The 20,293-nt window shown below is 44.3% G+C and overlaps 1 protein-coding gene across 1 annotated transcript in view; it reads left to right on the top strand.

Moving 5' to 3' along the window:
• The first annotated feature begins 1,245 nt into the window (after positions 1-1,245).
• Positions 1,246-20,293, top strand: part of ACADL (acyl-CoA dehydrogenase long chain) — a 31,896-nt gene continuing 12,848 nt past the window's right edge. The window contains exons 1-6 of the mRNA XM_073306711.1: positions 1,246-1,358; positions 5,972-6,133; positions 12,392-12,529; positions 12,982-13,146; positions 14,149-14,215; positions 20,055-20,219. Coding sequence (XP_073162812.1) covers positions 1,282-1,358; positions 5,972-6,133; positions 12,392-12,529; positions 12,982-13,146; positions 14,149-14,215; positions 20,055-20,219 — 774 coding nt within the window. The 5' untranslated portion in view covers positions 1,246-1,281. The remainder of the gene's footprint in view (positions 1,359-5,971; positions 6,134-12,391; positions 12,530-12,981; positions 13,147-14,148; positions 14,216-20,054; positions 20,220-20,293) is intronic.

Raw genomic sequence — 20,293 nt, 5'->3', positions numbered from 1 at the left:
CCGAGAGAACCCTTTGTTCCCCCCCAGCCCTCCAGCTTTGAAAGTATCTTGTCTCCTCATTGGTCATTTTGGTCAGGTGCCAGCGAGCTTGTCTTAGCTTCTTAACCCTTTACAAGTGAAAGTGTTTTTCCTCTGGCCAGGAGGGATTTAAAGGTGTTTACCCTTCCCTTTATATTTGACAGATGTATACATGTGCGATTGCACAGTGGCAAGGAGATGTGTGTGGCTGTGTGTGCTGCATACTCTGACAAGGTGTGCATAGCGTACATTGTTGCTCACCGTGTCTGCTTCCAACTGAGGTAGTGAGGTATGTGGCTGTGTGGGCTGCACACTCAGGGGTAAGTTGTGTGTTTTGGCTCAGTGTGAGGGTATGTATGTTTGTATGTGTTTCATACTGGTAGAAGAGATAGGCGTGCTGTGTGGCTCTCCGTGTGTTGTGGTTCTGACATTCCACTAGGGTTGCCACCTCCAAGAAGCAGAAAAACCAGCATCCACCCCCACTAACAAAAGGATCTTAGTGTTGACTGTAGCTATTACTGAAATGTTGTTTTGACCATTTAACACACAATAACACAATATATGTATTTTTATGTTATCATTTTTTTCTTACCTTATCGTAACATGGCACTGCAGCCCAGACTATGGGAGTGTGAATTGAAGAGTACTCTAATGTGTCACAAATGAAAATAAATCCTGGCACATTAAATCTTTTAACCAGCAAGGCAGTGCAATAAGCAGCTAGGTGCCAACCCTAATATGTGGCTGTGTGTGTTGCATACTGTCCGGGGGTGTAGGTGTGCGTGTCACAGGCTGGCATGGGGTGTGGCAGGCTGTGTGTGTTGCATACTGACAGGTGCTGTGTCTCACACTGGCAGGGGGCTAGGCACTCTGGTAGGAGATGTAAGTGTGAGTAGCTGTGGGGGTTGCACACTAGTAGGGTGTAGGGGGTGTGTGTTTCACACTGACAGGGTATGTGTGTGTAGGTGTCCCCACACAGGCAGGGAGGTATTGTGTGGCTGTGTGTAGTACACCTTGGCAGGCCGGGCAGCTGTGTGTGGCTAGGTGTATGGGTGTTGCACAGTGGCAGGGGGTGTAGGGGTGTGTGCCTGTGTGTATTGCTGACTGGCAGAGGGTGCAGCTTCGTGTGCTGCTCACTGGCAGGGCGGGTGTGCGGGGCGTGTCACACACCAGCCGGGCGGCGGCGGCGGGCGGGCGGGGTGCGCGCTGCCCGCGAGAGGGCGCCCCAGCGGGCGGCCCACTCCGTCAGCCAGGCCCGGCGAGATGGCGGCGCGGCGGCTGCTGCTGCTGAGCCGAGCCCTGCGGCCGCTCTGCCCGCTGGGGGCCCGGCCGCCGGCCAGGTGAGCGCCGCGGGGCAGGGCCGCGCGGGCTGGGGAAACCCCGAGGCTCGGCGGAGCAGCAGCCTCCGCTGGGCGGGAGAGCGGCGGGCGCCCGAGCCGGGCGGCTCCGGCCGCGAATGAATGGAGGGTGCCGGCCACTCCGGGCTCTGTGTGTGTGTGTGCTCCGTGTGTACTGTCAGTGTATGGGGTGTGTGCGCTATTTGTGTGTTCTGTGTGTGTACCGTTTGTGTTTTGTGTGTGCGCACTGTTTAGTGAGCGGTAGCTCACGGAAGCTGATGCTCAAATAGGTTTGTTAGTCTCTAAGGTGCCACAAGTCCTCCTTTTCTTTTAGTGTGTGTCTGTGTGTAGTGTATATTGCTGGTGTACAGTGTGCTCGGTGTGTAGTGACTGTGTACAGTGTGCGTGTGCGCTGTGTGTTCTTTGTGTACTGTGTGCGCGTGCACTATTTCTGTGTGTAGTGTGTACAGCTGCCGTGCAACAGGGCCCAGACCAGGGTCTTTGAACCATACCGTAAACAAGGGTATATTAACGGACAGAACAATGCTAGGGATCTGGGCTCCCACAGATTGTGGGTAGGTTGGATCAAGGTTTGTCTTGGGGTGATCTGGGCTCTCCCTGGTTTGGGATGGGTTTGGATCAGGCTTTGGCATTGGCTGTGGCCCAGCTGTGAAGTCCCCATCCAGATCCAAAGTTGTCCTAAGTTTGGGAGTGCTCAAGTCTCCGCTCTCCTCCTAATGGTGCTTGCTTATTTTGTGCCTCTCTGTTGGATTCTCTGTCACACTGCATCTCTTAGGGCTTGTCTACTCTTGAAGGTTAATTTTTATTACGGTAGGGGTGTGAATTTTAGCACGTTCTCAGGAATAACTCCCACGTGAAGACAGTTCTTTAGAAGGAAAGTAGCTGTGACCTTTGGTCCAGATACTGCCAGCATGGCGATTTCAGATAATGACAAAGCTACACCCAGGCAAACTTTGTTGTTTTCACAGTCAGAATTCACCCAAAAATCTTTCAAGAAGCTCATGTCCCCAAATTATTTGAGATTTTTATTTATATAATTAGTCTCTTGAGTGTGCCCACCTTGAGCTCGGTACACAGTACACATGTCTAAAAGCTAAGAATTTTAAAAAAATACATTCAGTAGATCTTTAAAGTTGTGGGTAACACACCAACATCTCCTTTTATTCTAAAGTTTTGTGATTTAGGCTCATAGGAGAGTGGAGGAAAAGACCTGTTAGATCTTGGAGACCATCCCATGACAGTGCAGAATACAGCCTCTGTCCCCCAGCATGACTACCCAGGGGGGGTTTAGTTTAGTTTTAAAAATGTAACCCTATGGTTTTATTGGTTTTTTTTTAGTTGGGGTTTGTATGTGTGTGTATAGGGTTGGGGTGTATTTTGTGTTTGGAAAAAAATACAAAATATAGAATAAATAGATTGCAGTAATGTATTGCATACAAATGTCATTACAATAACCTATATACTACTTCCTACATTTCAAATCCTGTGTAAGGCTTGAAACCAATGTCGGGATCAATCACTGCATTACAGGTTGGCCAATAAGGGCATGATCCTACAAACACCATTGAATGTTGTGCTTGAGACTTGTGCAACTCTGTACAGTCTCGAGCACCATGCTTGGTAATAAATGTTCAGAGGGTTGGGCCCAAGGTGAACAAACTAGTCTGTATTGGAGAGTCCATTCTGCTAACTGTAGCTTGCTTTTATTTATGCAGTTCCTAGTGTACTGTGGCATTTGTACTTAAAAAGAATCACAGCATTAAACTACAGAACTTTACTTCAGCCATTTGACAAATCTTTGCTGTGAAAGCAGCAAGATTTCTTTTTTAAAAATGTGTAAGTTAGCAAGACTGTACTGTAAAACAAGATACTGACCAAAAAGGAAAAACCCCAAAGAGACTAATTCATGGGATAACTACTATATAGTGATGTCTGTCAGGATAAAAATCTTATCCATAATCTTTGGAGGGACCTTTTATTATTTTGGTCATTTAAACCCCAGATATTGCTGTTAGCCTCTCCTTGGCTATTTTTTAAAATATGCAGTGTTGTTCTAGCGTGTTGGTCCCAGAATATTTGAGAGACAATGTGGGTGAGGTAATATCTTTTATTGGACTGACTTCTGTTGGTGACAGAGACAAGCTTTTGAGCTACAGGGAGCTCTTCTTTGGGTCTGGGAAAGGTATTCAGAATGTCACAGCTACATGCAAGGTACAATCTGTGTAAACATATTGTTTAGCGTAGGTAGTTAGCACGTAGTCTAAGGCAGGGGTTCTCAACCTTTTTCTTTCTATAAAAACTCCACGGCCCACCTGTGGCACAACAACTGGCTTTCTGCATATAAAAGCCAGGACCTGTGTTATGGGGTAGGAAGCGGGGCAATTGCTTGGGGCCCCCATGAAGCTAAACTGCTCGGGCTTTGGCTTCAGCCCTGGGTGCTGGGGCTCAAGGCCTCGGACTTCAGACCCATGCGTTGGGGCTTCAGCTTTCTCACCTGGGCCCCAGTGAGTCTCATGCTGGCCCTGCTTGGCGGACCCCTGAAACCTGCTCACGGCCCCCCAGAGGGCCCTGTACCACTGGTTGAGGTGGACTGGCCCATTAACACCTCTGCAGTCATAGGACAAAAAGGGGGAGGGGAGTAGTGGGTTAGATTGTTGTAATAAGCCATAAATCCAGTGTGTCCAGTCCATGAAATTTTAGTATCTAGCGTAGTTATGAATTTAAGCTCTCAGGCTCATTTTTTGAAAGTGTTGTGCAGGTTTCCTTTGAGACGAGGACTGACAGGTCAGATATAGAGTGATCACTTTGTGAAAGCGTTAACCCACAGGTGATAGGGTGTGTTTGTCTTTTATAATTTTCCTTTGTGAGTTCATTTGAGAACGTAGTGATTATCTGATTCACCCAAGTAGTTGTTCAGACATTTATTGCAATGGATGAGGTATACCATGTGTTGCAATAGACATGTGTAGGATCCATGAATCTTGAAAGGCGTCTCGGGGGGGAAAGGGGTGTTGATCATCGTAGCAGTGGAGGTATGTCTGCAGGTTTTGCATCTGTTGTTCTGCCAGGGTCTGCTGCCGCTTTGAGTTGGTGGGTCCTGGTCTGTGGGGAGCTTGCTTCTGATGGTGAGCCCTTGGGGAGGTTGGGCAGGGGGTGGGTGTTTCCTCTCTAATAACACCTCATAACAACTATGTGGGTGAAACCAGACAATCACTATGCTCTTGAATGAGCTCACAAAAGAAGAGACAAAAACACCTTGTATTTAGCTCTGAGTACCTTTACCAGACCTGAAGAAGAGCTCTGTGTCGCTCAAAAACTTGTTTCTCTTTCCAGCAGAAGATTGGTCCAATAAAAGACATTACCTCATTCACCTTAAAAAGAAAAGGAGTACTTGTGGCACCTTAGAGACTAACAAATTTATTTGAGCATAAGCTTTCGTGAGCTACAGCTCACTTCATCGAATGCCTCTGCATCCGATGAAGTGAGCTGTAGCTCACGAAAGCTTATGCTCAAATAAATTTGTTAGTCTCTAAGGTGCCACAAGTACTCCTTTTCTTTTTGGGAATACAGACTAACATGGCTTCTACTCTGAAACTCATCCACCTTGTCTCTCTAATTTTTAAAATGTATTTGTGGTTGTGGGTTTATCAGCTGAGGTTTAGTGCTGTTTCACTTTTGAACTTTTTAAAAAGATGATGCCTCTTATTTTTAGAGCTCTGTTTATCAGAGAGGGAGGAGGGGATGGCTCTTGCTGCACAACCTAGTTAGACTCATAGACTTTAAGGTCAGAAGGGACCATCATGATCATCTAGTCTGACCTCCTGCACATTTCAGGCCACAACCTTGCCCGCTGCTGTAATAGACCTCTAACCTCTGGCTGAGTAACTGAAGTGTTCAAATCATGATTTAAAGACTTCAAGTTACAGAGACTCTACCATTTACACTAGTTTAAACCTGCGAGTGAGCTGCGCCCCATGCTGCAGAGGAAGGCAAAAGAACCCCAAACCCCAAGGTCTCTGCCAATCTGACTCCAAGAAAAATTCCTTCCTGACCCCAGATAGGATGATCAGTTAGACCCTGAGCATGGGTGGCAAAAGAAGCAGCAGAGTTTAATTGTTGAGTTTTATTTGTAATTTAATATTGAACGATGATGGTATTGATTGAATTTGAAAGTGAGGGATTGCTGCTGTTGGACCTTAGCCCTGCATCAGTGTGTTTTTTGGAATGGTTCATTCAAGCCTGTCTGTGTAGCTGTAACGAATGCATGTCAAAGTTGACCTGAAACAACCTCTTGCTGTACTGATCTCGTTTTTTTTTTTTTTTCTGGTTGTCAATCACGCCAAGTAGCATAATGGCCAAATGTCCATGTCTATTAAACTTCCACGTTGAAAATTTATTAACAGAATTCTATGCGGGGTTTGCCTGCAATACCAGGAGTCTGGACTTGGTGACCCAGGAGTTCCCTTCTGCTCCTATGTTCTTTTGGAAGGCCAGTGCCATTCATTGTGCCCACAAGTATTTGACCAAGATAGGCATTAACTGTTTAAAAAAGTTAGGTAGCATTCCTGACAACTGCTCTGACTGTCTCTTTTTAGGTGTCTGCAGACTGAAAATCATGAGTTGGTACGTCAAGAAACATCTTCTGCTAAAACATTAATGGATATTGGAACTCGAAGGATCTTCTCTTCGGATCATGATATCTTCAGGGAAAGTGTGAGGAAATTCTTCCAGGAAGCAGTGGTCCCTTATCATGCAGAGTAAGATATAGTTCAGATATTTTATGTTGCCTACTAATTCCAGGCTGTTTCACAGAACTCTCTGGGAATAATGTTCTGAGTATAACAAGCAAACGGTAGAGTTTATTTTAATTTTTAAAAAATTGTATTATTGGCTTGTATATTATATATATCTTGGTTTGCATATCTCCTACATCACATGTTTGAAGGAAGAAAAAAAGTACATGGTTATATTTGTAAAGCAAAACAAAAGAAGCACTTTCTGTATTTCTCATGAAAGGATGCCAGGTTGATTAGCTAACACAGTCGTGGCCGACCTGTGGCTCCGGAACCACATGCAGCTCTTCAGAAGTTAATATGTGGCTCCTTGTATAGGCACCGACTCCGGGGCTGGTGCTATAGGCGCCAACTTTCCAACTTGCCAGGGGGTGCTCATTGCTCAACCCCTGGCTCTGCCACAGGCCCTGCCCCCTCTCCACCCCTTCCTGCCCCCTCCCCTGAACCTGCTATGCCCTCGCTCCTCCCCTCTCTTCCCCCAGAGCCTCCTGCACACCACAAAACAGGTGCAGGGAGGGAGGAGGAGGTGCTGATTGGTGGGGCTGCTGGTGGGTGGGAGGCCCTGGGAGAGGGGGTCGGGGGAGCGGATGGGAGGCTGCTGATGTATTAATTTGGCAATGTACATTGGTAAATTCTGGCTCCTTCTCAGGCTCAGGTTGGCCACCCCTGAGCTAGGTGCTCATTATTTACAGGAACAAATGCAGAAGACAGTAAAATGCAACTTCTGTAGAAGTTTGCCTTGCCTCTAGGGATGAAAAGGTAGTTTAATCTCTTCGTTAACGTTGCTGAGGCTTTCAGTATTATCACTTTTTATTATTTGCATTGTAATAGTGCCTAGGAGTCCCAATCATGGACCAGGATCCTAGGCACTCTACAAACCCAGAACAAGAAGACCAGCTCTTGCTCCAAAGAGCTTACAATCTAAAGGTGTTAGTTGTGTTGGTTTTTATATTGTGGATATCTGTCCCCTGAAAAGTGGACTTAATGGCTGGTGTATACAAAAACTTGCCCCAAAACAGCTAACTCAGTTTTAATTCACTTTTATTTATGTGCAAGTCTCTGTGTGGGCACTCTTACTTCAGAGTAAAAGTGTTCTGTTCTGACTGAGTTAAAGTGGGGTTGTTTTTGTTGTTTTAATAGCTAAATTAAAATGAGATGAAGTTGGTTAAAACAACCAACCCTGTTTTAGCTCAGTAAAAATAGGACACTTTTAGTTGAAATATGTGTCTACACACGCACATTTGCACAAAAATAACAAAATATGTGTATTAAAAGAGTGTTATTTTAGTGCAATTTTGTGTGTAGACCAGTCCTAAAATTAGCTCTTCTAGAGGTCACAACCGAGACACCAGATGGTAATGATTTTGCATTGCTCCCAGCCAGGGCTGGAACAGCAGTCTAGAAGTGAAAGATTTCAGTTACCTGTCCCCTGATCTATTCATCCCCCTCATAGTTCCATTGCTATATTTGGTGTAGCTAGCTTGTTTCAGGCATGATCCTTAGTGTATTTTTGTTTTGTAATCTCCTAGTCCAAATTCCAGTTTTGAAAACTGTTTGGAAAAAAAAAAGGGTATGGTTCTAGGAGAGCAGCTTCATTTCAGAATTAATTTCAAGATAATCAAGTCTTAGCGGGTTAATATCTAACAGTTGTCTTTAATTCTGGTAGTGAGGGTAATGGGGTGAAATATGGGATGGTGTTCTCCCGCTTAAATTTAGCCAGTTAGCCCAGAAGGCTAGCTGTACCTCAGATATGGTGATTGTTCTTTCGAGGACTACAGTGCATGTCTGCAAAACCATAAACAGTAGATTGTCCCATTTTCCAATAGGGACCATCTTCCAACCAAAGATTTAAGCAACTGTATTAGTTCTGGACTGGGAAAGCAAACAATAAAAAAGTGGATTTAATATATTTCATATTTTCACATTTATTTCATTCCTTCCCCCTCCTTTCTCCAACTCCTCCACCTGGAATTTCTCTCTGTCTGTAATTACTGTTCTGTTTCTGTACAATCTCCAGAAGATAAACATGAGAGAATGCTACAAACTTTCACAAACAAATATTATTTATTTGTATTACCATAGCACCAAGGGGCCTTACTCATAGACCAGTATCCCACTGAGATAAGCCCTGAACAGACACAAACAAAAAGATGATCCCTTCCCTTGGGGCTTAATATAGCTTCTCTTCTTCCATTTATAGTTACTGAGCAATGCCATTCAACCAAACCAAATAGAGACTATAAAACTCCATCAACTTAAAATCATTCTCATGTCTGAAATTTTCACTTCTTACTGTTACAAGTAAGACCAATTGCTAATATAACTGAGATTAGAAGAGAGGTTGTTTTTTTTTTAAATTTACTTTGTACGTTTGAGAGTGCTTTATGGGTAGTCACATTCCCCTTCTCTGTAAAGTCAGTCACTTTCCTTCTGTTGCTAGCATGGGTCTTTTCACACAGCAACAGGGGAAAGAAACACTTATAAAATGGGAAAATGTCTGTAAAGCCAAACAAAAAAGAAGAAAAAATTGTACTGGAATTATGGCAGGTGTAGAACCTGACACTACTTTAATTATTTTTTGCAACTGACTAGATTTCAAGGTGACAATGTCCCTTTAAAACTTACATGCCAGTCCCTGTAACCTCCAGCTATTATTTGTTACTTATGTAAAACTATAGATGGACATGGCTCTTTCCAGTAGAGTAATTTAGTGATGTGAAAAAGGGGGTGAATAGTTAGTGGCAAAGTTTGCAGACAAGACAAAATTATTCAAGTCCAAAGCAGACTGTGAGGAGTTACAGAGGGATCTCACAACTGCGTGGCTGAGCAACAAAATGGCATATGAAATTAAAAGTTGATAAGTGCAAAGTAATCCCAACTATACATATTAATAATGGGTTCTAAATTAACTGTTGCCACCCAAGAAAGAGATCTTGGAGTCACCTTGGATAGTTCTCTGAAAATTTCCAGTCAACACGCAGCAGTGGTCAAAAAGGCTAACAGTATGATAGTAACTATTAGGAAAGGGATAGAAAATAAGACAAAATATAGTACCACTATATAAATTCATGATGTACCCACACTTTGAATATCCTGTTCTGATCACCCCATCTCAAAAAAGGTATAGTGGAACTGGAAAAGGTTCAGAGAAGGGCAACAAAGATGATTAAGGGTATGGAATGGCTTCCATATGAGGAGAGACCATAAAGATAAGGACTAGTAAGCTTAGAAAAGGGACAACGGGGCAGGGGGGAAATGATGATAGAGGTCTATAAAATGAAGAATGTGGAAAAAGTGAATAGAGGAGTTTTATTTACCCTTTCATACAATACAAAAACCACTCATCACCTGATGAAATTAATAGGCAGCTGATTTAGTGCAAACAAGAAAGTTTTTTTTTTTTTTTTTTTTTTTTTACACTATGCACAACTAACCTGTGGAACTCACTGATGTGGGATGTTGTGATGGGCAAAAGTGTAACATGGTTCAGAAAGAACTGGATAAGTTTCTGGAGGATAGATCCATCAACGACCATTAGCCAAGATGGGCAGAGACACAGCTCAATGCTAGGGGCAACCCTAAACCTCTGACTGTCAGAAGCCAGGAAATCAGGTGTGGTCACTCCATAATTGCCCTGTTCAGTACATTCCCACTGAAGCTCTGGTACAGGCTTCAGTCGGAGATAGATACTGGGTGAGATGGACCATGGTCTGACCCAGTATGGCAGCTTTTATATTCTTAATACGCAGAGTCTCTGCCCTGAAGAGCTTGGTGTCAGATTTTCAAAAGCACCTTGTAGTAGGAATAGAGCCTGAGACATAAGCCCTTGTATCAGAGGCCTGGTCTGAGGCAGGACCTGCTTACAGAATTTGGCAACAGGGCTAATATTGCAAAAATACACATTCCTAAGAAGTGCTAGTCAAAGTACTCACGCAAACGCATCCCGATATCAAGTGGTACCAGAACATCCCAGTATCAAGTATGGTACAAAAACATTCCCCAAGGATAACAGGAACACACTGACCCCTCCTAAGAGAGAAGGTCAGGATAACAGTTCGAAATAAAAATGTTTTGATAGAACCAACATGTGCAAGGTAATGGGTAATAACTAGCCACATCACAGCGCTGTAACTATGTCAGAGGAGCAGTACTAACTTTTGTATTGGGGTATAAAGATGTAGCTCAGAGTGACTATCTTTGCCTGACCTGGGGAGGAATGGAAAGTCCCGCCGTTCACTGAGCTGGTCCATTGTTACGGGCATAAGTGTATTAGTGGTCTGGTGGAGTCTGCGAGATACTAGTACCGGGCTTCATTGACAATAAGCCTGGCTGGGTGCCTTTGTCCCTTAACTGATCTTGTGCTCATTGGGTGGTTTGGTCGAGGTCTGCTGTGCCAGCTGTCTGCATAGGGCTGGGGCAGCACACATGCAGCCAAACATCTGTCAACATGGAATCACACACTAAGTGACTTAGGACTACTGATTTTCAAAGGCTGCGTCTTCACTAGGGAAAAAAATGCATTCTTAACTCAAGCTAGCTAATGCATGGTAAAATCCTAGGGAAGACAAGTCTTTAGCTTGTGTAAAATTGATCTACTGCCTTGTCTTCCCTAGGATTTTACCTCAAGTTAGTAACATCCTTTCTTCCCCCTGGAAGATAAGGCCAATTGGATTTTTGCACCTGCAGCATTTAGATGCTTTTGAAAAATCCGACTGTAAAGGAACAAATGGGTTTAATGGTAACGCATAGTAAGTGGCTGGGCAGACATGGAGGGGCTACTGTGTATGTTAGCAAACACACGCATTGTGGAAAATGTGTTTTTTGTTTGGGGGGGGCGTGATTTGGAGGTATGAGAGCTCATCGCAAATGTTGCTTGGAAGGAATAGAGTTTGGAGTGAATGAAAAACACGGAGTGTTTGGGAGAGAAACTTATGTGGGCTATCTGAAGTGGGGGAGGGATTGAGGAGTAGTTTGAACTGCCTGGATAAAGAACCAGTGGGACAGCCTACCCGTGCATGTCTTTCTAAGGCTGTGATCCCCAAACTTTTTACCTTGCACCCCGCCCCCCCTTACCTATGCTACGATCTGTCTCTCCTCACGGAGCTGTGGTTGCGAGCCGCAGCTTGGAGTGGGGCTGCAGCTGGGCTGCGGGCCAGGGGCTGGGGCTGGGAGTGGAGTCACGGTTGGGAGCCGTGGCTGGGGGCTGAGCAAGAGCCAGGGGCCAAAGCCAGGAGTGGGGCTGGGGCACAGTGAGGCTGGGTGGCACTCCCTGCCTGGCCTCTGTGGGGCCTGGCCACACCCTGCCACCCCCCTTCCCTCCCCCAAACGTTCATCCGTGCCTCATAGTTTGGAGATCTCTGCTCTCCATGAAGATGGGTTCATCCTTCAAATTTTAAGCTAATAATCCAAGGAAAAGTATCCAAAGAAGTAGGAAGGTGTGGATCTCATTAAGTCTTCTAGCACATGCAGTGTTTTATAGTGTAATGTATCTTGCTTTTGCAAAACACTCTTTCTTTGATATTTCTTCTACTACTTTCTCAAATTGCTTGCTCAGTGAAGTGTCTGTTGCTTACACTTTACATCCATTTCAGTTGCAGCTGATAAAAGGCCTCCAAACTAGTCTGTGTGGCTGAAAAGATGAGCCTTGCACTGCATCTTCAAGTCCATCCAACTCTGGCTCTTGCAGACAGCCTGAGGGAGAAAGTTTCACAGATAGGGAACTTCTGCCATGACTCTTTAATTCTCCTTCCGAATTAAAATCTAAGGACTATCACCAGAAGCTCCTCTGCTGTCAATTTACCAAACTATTTTACATCAATTTATCAAAGTACCACAAAAATCAACTCATCTGAGGTAGTGTTCCGCAAATTTATCAGGTATAAAAGTTAAGGAAATTGCAGGTTATAAATTGGAAGCAGAAGTTAGCTTTTTACCACCTACCATACTGCATGTAATTCTGTGGTGGCAACTTATCATTAATGCATAGACTGGGAGACTACAGATCCTAAATACATTGCATGAGTCCAAGGAGCCTACCTCTCCCCAGCTGGCAAAATACACATGCCTGTTTTATGTTACCTCATGTGTTGTAGATTGGTTTCTGAGACTGAAAGTCTTATTCTTAAGCACTGAAACTTCGTAGCAGATTTTATGGTGTAAAGCAGCAGCTGTGGCAAATAGGAGGGGAATTCCACTAACTTTGCATTCCTGTATCATTTGCAGATGGGAGAAGGCTGGCCAAGTGAGCAGGGAGCTGTGGGAAAAAGCTGGACAACAGGGACTGCTGGGTGTCAATATATCAGAAAAACATGGTGGCATTGGAGGGGATCTACTCTCTTCAGCAGTGGTCTGGGAGGAGCAGTAAGTACAAGACACTGCAGCAAGAATCCAGTTGGTATCGTTAAAAGATTGTATTTGTTCATATGATTTCCTGATTCCTATTGTAAGGAGAGTGTGTTCACAGACCGTAATAATCTTTTCCTTTCACAGAAGTGATAATTTAGACAGGCATAAGTACCCCCTACTTTAGATATTTCAGATGATTTTACTAAATATCATAGTAGTATATTTTTAGGACTGCTGGGAGAGGAGGGGAAATGTTCTCCTTAGACTGGTGGGTGAGCCAATGGTTTGGCAGTGAAAGTACATTCTATAAATAAAAACATGGATGTCCCAAGTTAAAATTGTGTTAGTCATTTTGAGGGCTTTTAGTGTACATTTCTTTGAGTTTTGGTTCTCTGGTTTTAACAGTGTAAAATTCAACAGATCAATCACTGTCACATTTTCTCTAAAGTTTACTTTTACTCTTCAAGGATGTATGTTAATTGTACTGGCCCAGGATTCAGCCTTCATTCAGATATTGTCATGCCCTATATTGCAAACTATGGCTCAGAAGAACAGATTGAACGGTTTATCCCTGAAATGTCTGCAGGCAAACGTATTGGTGCTATAGCCATGACAGAACCTGGGGCTGGCAGGTAAGGCGGAAAGGATAACAGGTGGGCTTTACATACATGTTGCTTACCTAATCTCACTGTGTAAAAACTTTGCGTTTCATAGTTATGACCATTTTACTGATTAGGCAGTAGCCCGGAATAGGTAGAACCACAAAAATAACCTTTAATTATGCATTGCTGTTTTATGCTTTGTCATTTCAGGATGCCTGTTCCAAACCCATGAACTTTTCATCAGCCCTAGGACAAATAGGGTTTTGTGTTTGTTTTAGATTCTCCATAAACAGTCACTAGCCTACTTGTTGCATGGACATTCTTTAATGTGAAATGTAATAACTTAGTAAAGAAGGCTTGACTTATTCCATATAATGCTGTCAGAATTTGGCAAGAGGGCCTATTTCCTTGTCCCTGAATCCTGTATAGGATAGAGTTCTCTTTCCTGTACTCCATTCCTATAAGGGCAGACAGTAGGATTATTGGGTAGATTACTGATTCAGGATTATTCTCTTCAATCTGCTAAGCAGAGGGGAGCCCAGTGGGGAGCTGTGCCTTCTATGCTGTGTCTCCGCTGGTCCTAGACAGCAAAAGTCTCTCTGCATGAGAACCATAAGCTGACCTCTAACTATATGTGGAGGGTGCCAAGCTGAGTGGCTGATATCTGCTTTCTGGGGCAGCCCTAAATTGGTGGGCCATGTCAACATAAGATGCTGCAGAGCTAATAGATATTATTTGTGCACATGGTACTTCGGCTGTGAGATGGTATCTCACTTTGAAAGTGAAGTAGAACCATGTGCTGTACTGAAGATGCAGAGATTCATCATTCATAGACATAACACACTTGTGGTTTCCATAATATTTTCTCGTCCCTTTTTAATACATCCCTGAATCCTATTGTACGTAGCGCTATCCACAGGGAGTTCTAGGCTCTTCATTATTTTATACTAGGATTATTTTTTAAATGTGAACTTCATGCCACTGATGGATTGTTCTCTTAAATAACTTTCTTTTCTTGCCAATCAATTTTAGTGATTTGCAGGGTGTACGAACATATGCAAAAAAGGATGGAAGTGATTGGATTCTGAATGGAAGTAAGGTATGTGAATGGATGTGCTCTGACTTATGGTGCTTGGGTACTGAATTCATCCAGTTAGTGACAGAATTTATTTCATTCTACAGCTGCTTTCCCAGAATTTAATGTTTCTACCCCTATGTTTTTCCTTTTCTATGAGTTACATCTTATAGAAGAATTCGTGTTACCCAGCCATCTAGCTTATGATGCTGACAATTTATGGGTCAATCAGCAGAGCAGACTCTTCTTTGCAGCTTTTATTGGAGAACAAAAAGACAGCCCGATCATAAGATTTTTGTTCTTTTCCTTGACTGGTATAGTCAGGCTGCACAATATAGCCAAGGGCCAGACTGTTTCTCAGTTCAGTGGAGTTGGTAGCAGAATAGCCACCCTGCTATGCATTCCCCTGTCAGTTGAGGGAAACAAACTAAAACCTTTATTCCTTTACTGCGTCAACATAAAAATGGAATCTTTGTTCAGTGTATGGGATAAATTCCATATTAGATGCCAACCACATTGAGCTGCTATAAGGCTGGCAGCGTGTACCCATCTCATTTAATCCCTAATACAAAGAATTAAGAAGATTGAAGTAGGTGATTGTCATTCTAAAAACTTTTAAATGACACTGCTGTTAGTTGAAAACTTTTAAAACTAAAAACCTCTTAGTGTTATAGATCTGTCCTGGTACTTGATTTTTTTTTTGAGTATTGGGATAGTTGGTTTAGTAAAATTATTTTTAAAAACGATGAATCATAGGTGACCACAGGGTGTAGTGGTTAACAGGTAGACTAAGGGTATGTCTACACTACGAAATTAGGTCAATATTATATAAGTCTATTTTTAGAAATCGATTTTATACAGTTGATTGCATATGTCCACACTAAGCACATTAAGTCGGTGGAGTGCGTCCTCACTACCGTGGCTAGCATCAACTTAAGGAGCAGTGCACTGTGGGTAGCTATCCCACAGTTCCCACAGTCTCTGCTGCCCATTGGAATTCTGGGCTAAGCTCCCAATGCCTGATGAGGCAAAAACATTGTCGCGGGTGGTTTTGGGTACATGTCGTCAGTCGCCCCTCCCTCCGTGAAAGCAATGGCAGACAATCGTTTTGCGCCTTTTTTCCATGCAGATGCCATACTGCTTTCAGCAGATGGTGCAGTAGGACTGCTAACCATTGTCATCCGCCACTTCCGCTGCAACTCTGCTCTGCTGCTATTGTCTCAATAGAGAATTTCTCCATGTTGTCTGTCATGGGCTCCCGGGTACGTGTGGGCAACAGCAGACAATCGTTCCGCGCCTTTTTTCTGTGCAGACGCCATACCACGGCAAGCATGGAGCCCGCTCAGATCACTTTGGCAATTAGGAGTGCATTAAACACCACACACATTATCCAGCAGTATATGCAGCACCAGAACCTGGCAAAGCAAAACCAGGCGAGTAGGTGACGTCAGCGCAGTGACAAAAGGGATGAGGACATGGACACAGACTTCTCTCAAAGCATGGGCCCTGGCAATGCAGGCATCATGGTGCTAATGGTGCAGGTTCATGCCGTGGAACGCCGATTCTGGGCCCGGGAAACAAGCACAGACAGGTGGAACCGCATAGTGTTGCGGGTCTGGGACGATTCTTAGTGTCTGCGAAACTTTTGCATGCGTAAGGGCACTTTCATGGAACTTTGACTGACTTTTCCCTGCCCTGAAGCGCATGAATACCAAGATGAGAGCAGCCCTCACAGTTGAGAAGTGAGTGGCAATAGCCCTGTGGAAGCTTGCAATGCCAGACAGCTACCAGTCAGTCGGGAATCAATTTGGAGTGGGCAAATCTACTATGGGGGCTGCTGTGATGCAAGTAGCCAACGCAATCAAAGATCTGCTGATATTAAGGTTAGTGACCCTGGGAAATGTGCAGGTCACAGTGGATAGCATTGCTGCAATGGGATTCCTTAACTGTGGTGAGGCAATAGACGGAACCCATATCCCTCCTATCTTGGCACCGGAGCACCAAGCCGGCGAGTAAAGCACAAGGGGTACTTTTCAATAGTGCTGCAAGCACTGGTGGATCACAAGGGACGTTTCACCAACATCAACGTGGGATGGCCGGGAAAGGTACATGACGCTCGCATGTTCAGGAACTCTGGTCTTTTTCAAAAGCTGCAGGAAGGGACTTTATTCCCAGATCAGAAAATAACCGTTGGGGATGTTGAAATGCCTATAGTTATCCTTTGGGGACCCAGCCTACCCCTTAATGCCATGGCTCATGAAGCCGTACACAGGCAGCCTGGACAGTAGTCAGGAGTTGTTCAACTACAGGCTGAACAAGTGCAGAATGGTGGTAGAATGTGCATTTGGACATTTAAAGCACACTGGCGCAGTTTACTGACCCGGTTAGACCTCAGCGAAACCAATATTCCCACTGTTATTACTCTCACAGATATTGTGGAGCGCACAGCAAGCAGTAAAGGGGAGATGTTTATGGCGGGGTGGGAGGTTGAGGCAAATCGCCTGGCTGCTGGTTACACACAGCCAGACACCAGGGCAGTTAGAAGAGCACAGGAGGGTGTGGTGCGCATCAGAGAAGCTTTGAAAACCAGTGTCATGACTGGCCAGGCTACGGTGTGAAAGTTCTGTTTGTTTCTCCTTGATGAAACCCCCCGCCCCTTGGTTCACTCTACTTCCCTGTAAGATAACCACCCTCCGCTCCTCCCTTCAATCACCGCTTGCAGAGGCAATAAAGTCATTGGTGCTTCACATTCATGCATTCTTTATTAATTCATCACACAAATAGGGGGATAACTGTCTGGGTGAGGAGGCTATGGAACTTGGGGAGGAGGGCGGTTGGTTACACAGGGGCTGTAGCAGCGGTCTGTGCTCCTGCTGCCTTTCCTGCAGCTCAGCCATACACTGGAGCGTATTAGTTTGATCCTCCAGCAGCCTCCGCATTGAATCCTGCCTCCTCTCATCACGCTGCTGCCACCTTTCAGCTTCAGCCCTCTCCTCAGCCCACCACCTCTCCTCCCGGTCATTTTGTGCTTTCCTGCACTCTGACATTGTCTGCCTCCACACATTCATCTGTGCTCTGTCAGTGTGGGAGGATATCATGAGCTCAGAGAACATTTCATCACGAGTGCGTTTTTTTTTTTTTTTTTGCCTTCTAATCTTCACTAGCCTCTGGGAAGGAAGATCCTGTGATCCTTGAAACACATACAGCTGGTGGAGGGGAAAAAAAGGGACAGTGGTATTTAAAAAGACATTTTATAGAACAATGGGTACACTCTTTCACAGTAAACCTTGCTGTTAACATGACATACCATAGCACATGTGCTTTCGTTCCAAGGTCTCATTTTGCCTCCCCCCAGCACGTGGCTACCCCCTCACCCCTCCCCGTGGCTAACAGCGGGGAACATTTCTGTTCAGCCGCAGGCAAACAGCCCAGCAGGAATGGGCACCTCTGAATGTCCCCTTAAGAAAAGCACCCTATTTCAACCAGGTGACCATGAATGATATCACTCTCCTGAGGAGAACACAGAGATAAAGAATGGATGTTGTTTGAATGCCAGCAAACATACGCTGCAATGCTTTGTTCTACAATGATTCCCAAGTAAGTGCTACTGGCCTGGTGTGGTAAAGTGTCCTACCACGGTGGATGGAATAAGGCTGCCGTCCCCAGAAATCTTTTGCAAAGGCTTTGGAAGTACATCCAGGAGAGCCGCAAATGCCAGGGCAAATTAATCATTAAACATGCTTGCTTTTAAACCATGTATAGTATTTTAAAAGGTACACTCACCAGAGGTCCCTTCTCTGCCTGGCGGGTCTGGGAGGCAGCCTTGGGTGGGTTCGGAGGGTACTGGCTCCAGGTCCAGGGTGAGAAACTGTTCCTGGCTATCGGGAAAACCGGTTTCTCCACTTGCTTGCTGTGAGCTATCTACAACTTCATCATCATCCTCGTCCCCAAAACCTGCTTCCATGTTGCCTCCATCTCCATTGAAGGAGTCAAACAACACGGCTGGGGTAGTGGTGGCTGAACCCCCTAAAATGGCATGCAGCTCATCATAGAAGCGGCATGTTTGGGGCTCTGACCCAGAGCGGCCGTTTGCCTCTCTGGTTTTCCAGTAGCTTTGCCTCAGCTCCTTAAGTTTCACACGGTACTGCTTCGGGTCCCTGTTATGGCCTCGGTCCTTCATGCCCTGCGAGATTTTGATGAATGTTTTGGCATTTCCAAAACTGGAATGTAGTTCTGATAGCACGGATTCTTCTCCCCATACAGCAATCAGATCCTGAACCTCCTGTTCAGTCCATGCTGGAGCTCTTTTGCGATTCTGGAACTCCATCATAGTCATCTCTGCTGATGAGCTCTGCACTCATGTGCAGCTTGCCACACTGGCCAAACAGGAAATTGAATTTCAAAAGTTTGTGGGCCTTCTCCTGTCTGCCTGGCCAGTGCATCTGGGTTGAGAGTGCTGTCCAGAGCGGTCACAATGGAGCACTCTGGGATAGCTCCCGGAGGCCAGTACCGTCTAATTGCATCCACAATATCTCAAATTCGACCCAGCAAGGCTGATTTCAGCGCTAATCCCCTTGTCGGGGGTGGAGTAAGGAAATCTATTTCCAAGAGCCCTTTAAGTCGAAAAAAAGGGCTTCATCGTGTGGACGGGTGCAGGGTTAAATCTATTTAACGCTGCTAAATTCAACCTCAACTCCTAGTGTAGACCAGGGCTTTGAGAACATTTCTATACCAACTTGGGCCTCAGTTTCCCTATTTGTAATGTGATGGTGGTGCTGATTCTTGTCTGTATGGGTAAAAATGCTTTGAAATCTTTGGATGAAAACACAAAGTAGTAATAGTATTTTGATTTCAATATATTTCAAAGATTCTTCCTGCTGTGAATTGCCTATTTTAGCCATATTTATGGGCTAAATCTATGTGTTGGCAGAGCCTAGCACAGTGGGGCCTTGTCTAGATTGTGGCTTTTGGTCACTGCAGTAATAAAACCATAAGTGTTTATATGTATTTGTCCATACGTATGTAAAAGATACTGTTTTAAATAGATAAACTTAATAGGTTGCATGCCTGAACCTAGGCAAGACAAGGCAGTGCAATCATTCTTTGGTTGGCATAGTTTCGAATATGAATCTAATTTTTATACTTGGCATGTCTGTGTCTATTCTGCCTGTCGTGTGTGTGATATCAGAATTTGACTTAAAACATACAATACAGCAAAGGCAACTGTAAGTTTCCACCCACTGTAGCATGCGTCAGTGTTTCATACAATATTAAATATGAGTAGACAGCATATTGTACAGAATTACAGAGATTTGCTATAGTAATGGAGAACCTCCCAGTGATTTTTCCACTTCATACCTTAACATTTTAACTTTTGGAAGAGGTCATCTGCATGTTAGTTGGCATTCTTGTTCATAAAAGGAATCTTTATAATAGAGATAACACTGAATTAAAAATCTGAATTTAAATGCCTCTGAACTTTAGGAATATTAAAAAATAAATACAAATGTGGTTTTTATTTTTAATCTGTCCCCTGTCTTTATAATGGGGTAGAGTCAACCAGAACCTCAGACCCCAGCACCCTTTAGCTTTGGGGTGTTTGTTTGCAATCCAGATCCAAATTATGCCACTTGAGCCCATCTCTCCTTTTATAGACTGTTCTGGAGCACTTTGGTGTTTTTTTTATGCATCTGGACTTTATAAACCTTTTAGACACTTACTTACAGCTTTCATTTTTTGTATACTGTTCATTTGTAGAAGTGTGTGATGGTTCGTGTACTACTACTTTATAATCTTCTTCCTAGCTACCTGCCAGCTAACATGCAGCATTATTCCATCTTGGGGGGGTGTGGGTTTTTTACAGGTATTCATCACTAATGGCTGGATGAGTGATTTAGTGATTGTGGTTGCTGTTACAAACCGTGAGGCCCGCTCCCCTGCTCATGGGATCAGCCTTTTTCTGGTGGAGAATGGAATGAAAGGATTCATCAAAGGACGCAAGCTGGAAAAAATAGGCCTGAAAGCACAGGTAAGTCATCTGAGCCTTACCGTGTGCTAGACTTTGAGGCAATCTAAAAGGACTTGTTACTCCTTGGGGTACTT

This window comes from Lepidochelys kempii, chromosome 11, assembly GCF_965140265.1.
Source record: "Lepidochelys kempii isolate rLepKem1 chromosome 11, rLepKem1.hap2, whole genome shotgun sequence".
Lineage (NCBI taxonomy): Eukaryota > Metazoa > Chordata > Testudines > Cheloniidae > Lepidochelys > Lepidochelys kempii.
The sequence above is the reverse complement of the archived record's forward strand: the minus strand, read 5'-3'. Positions and strand labels throughout refer to the sequence as shown.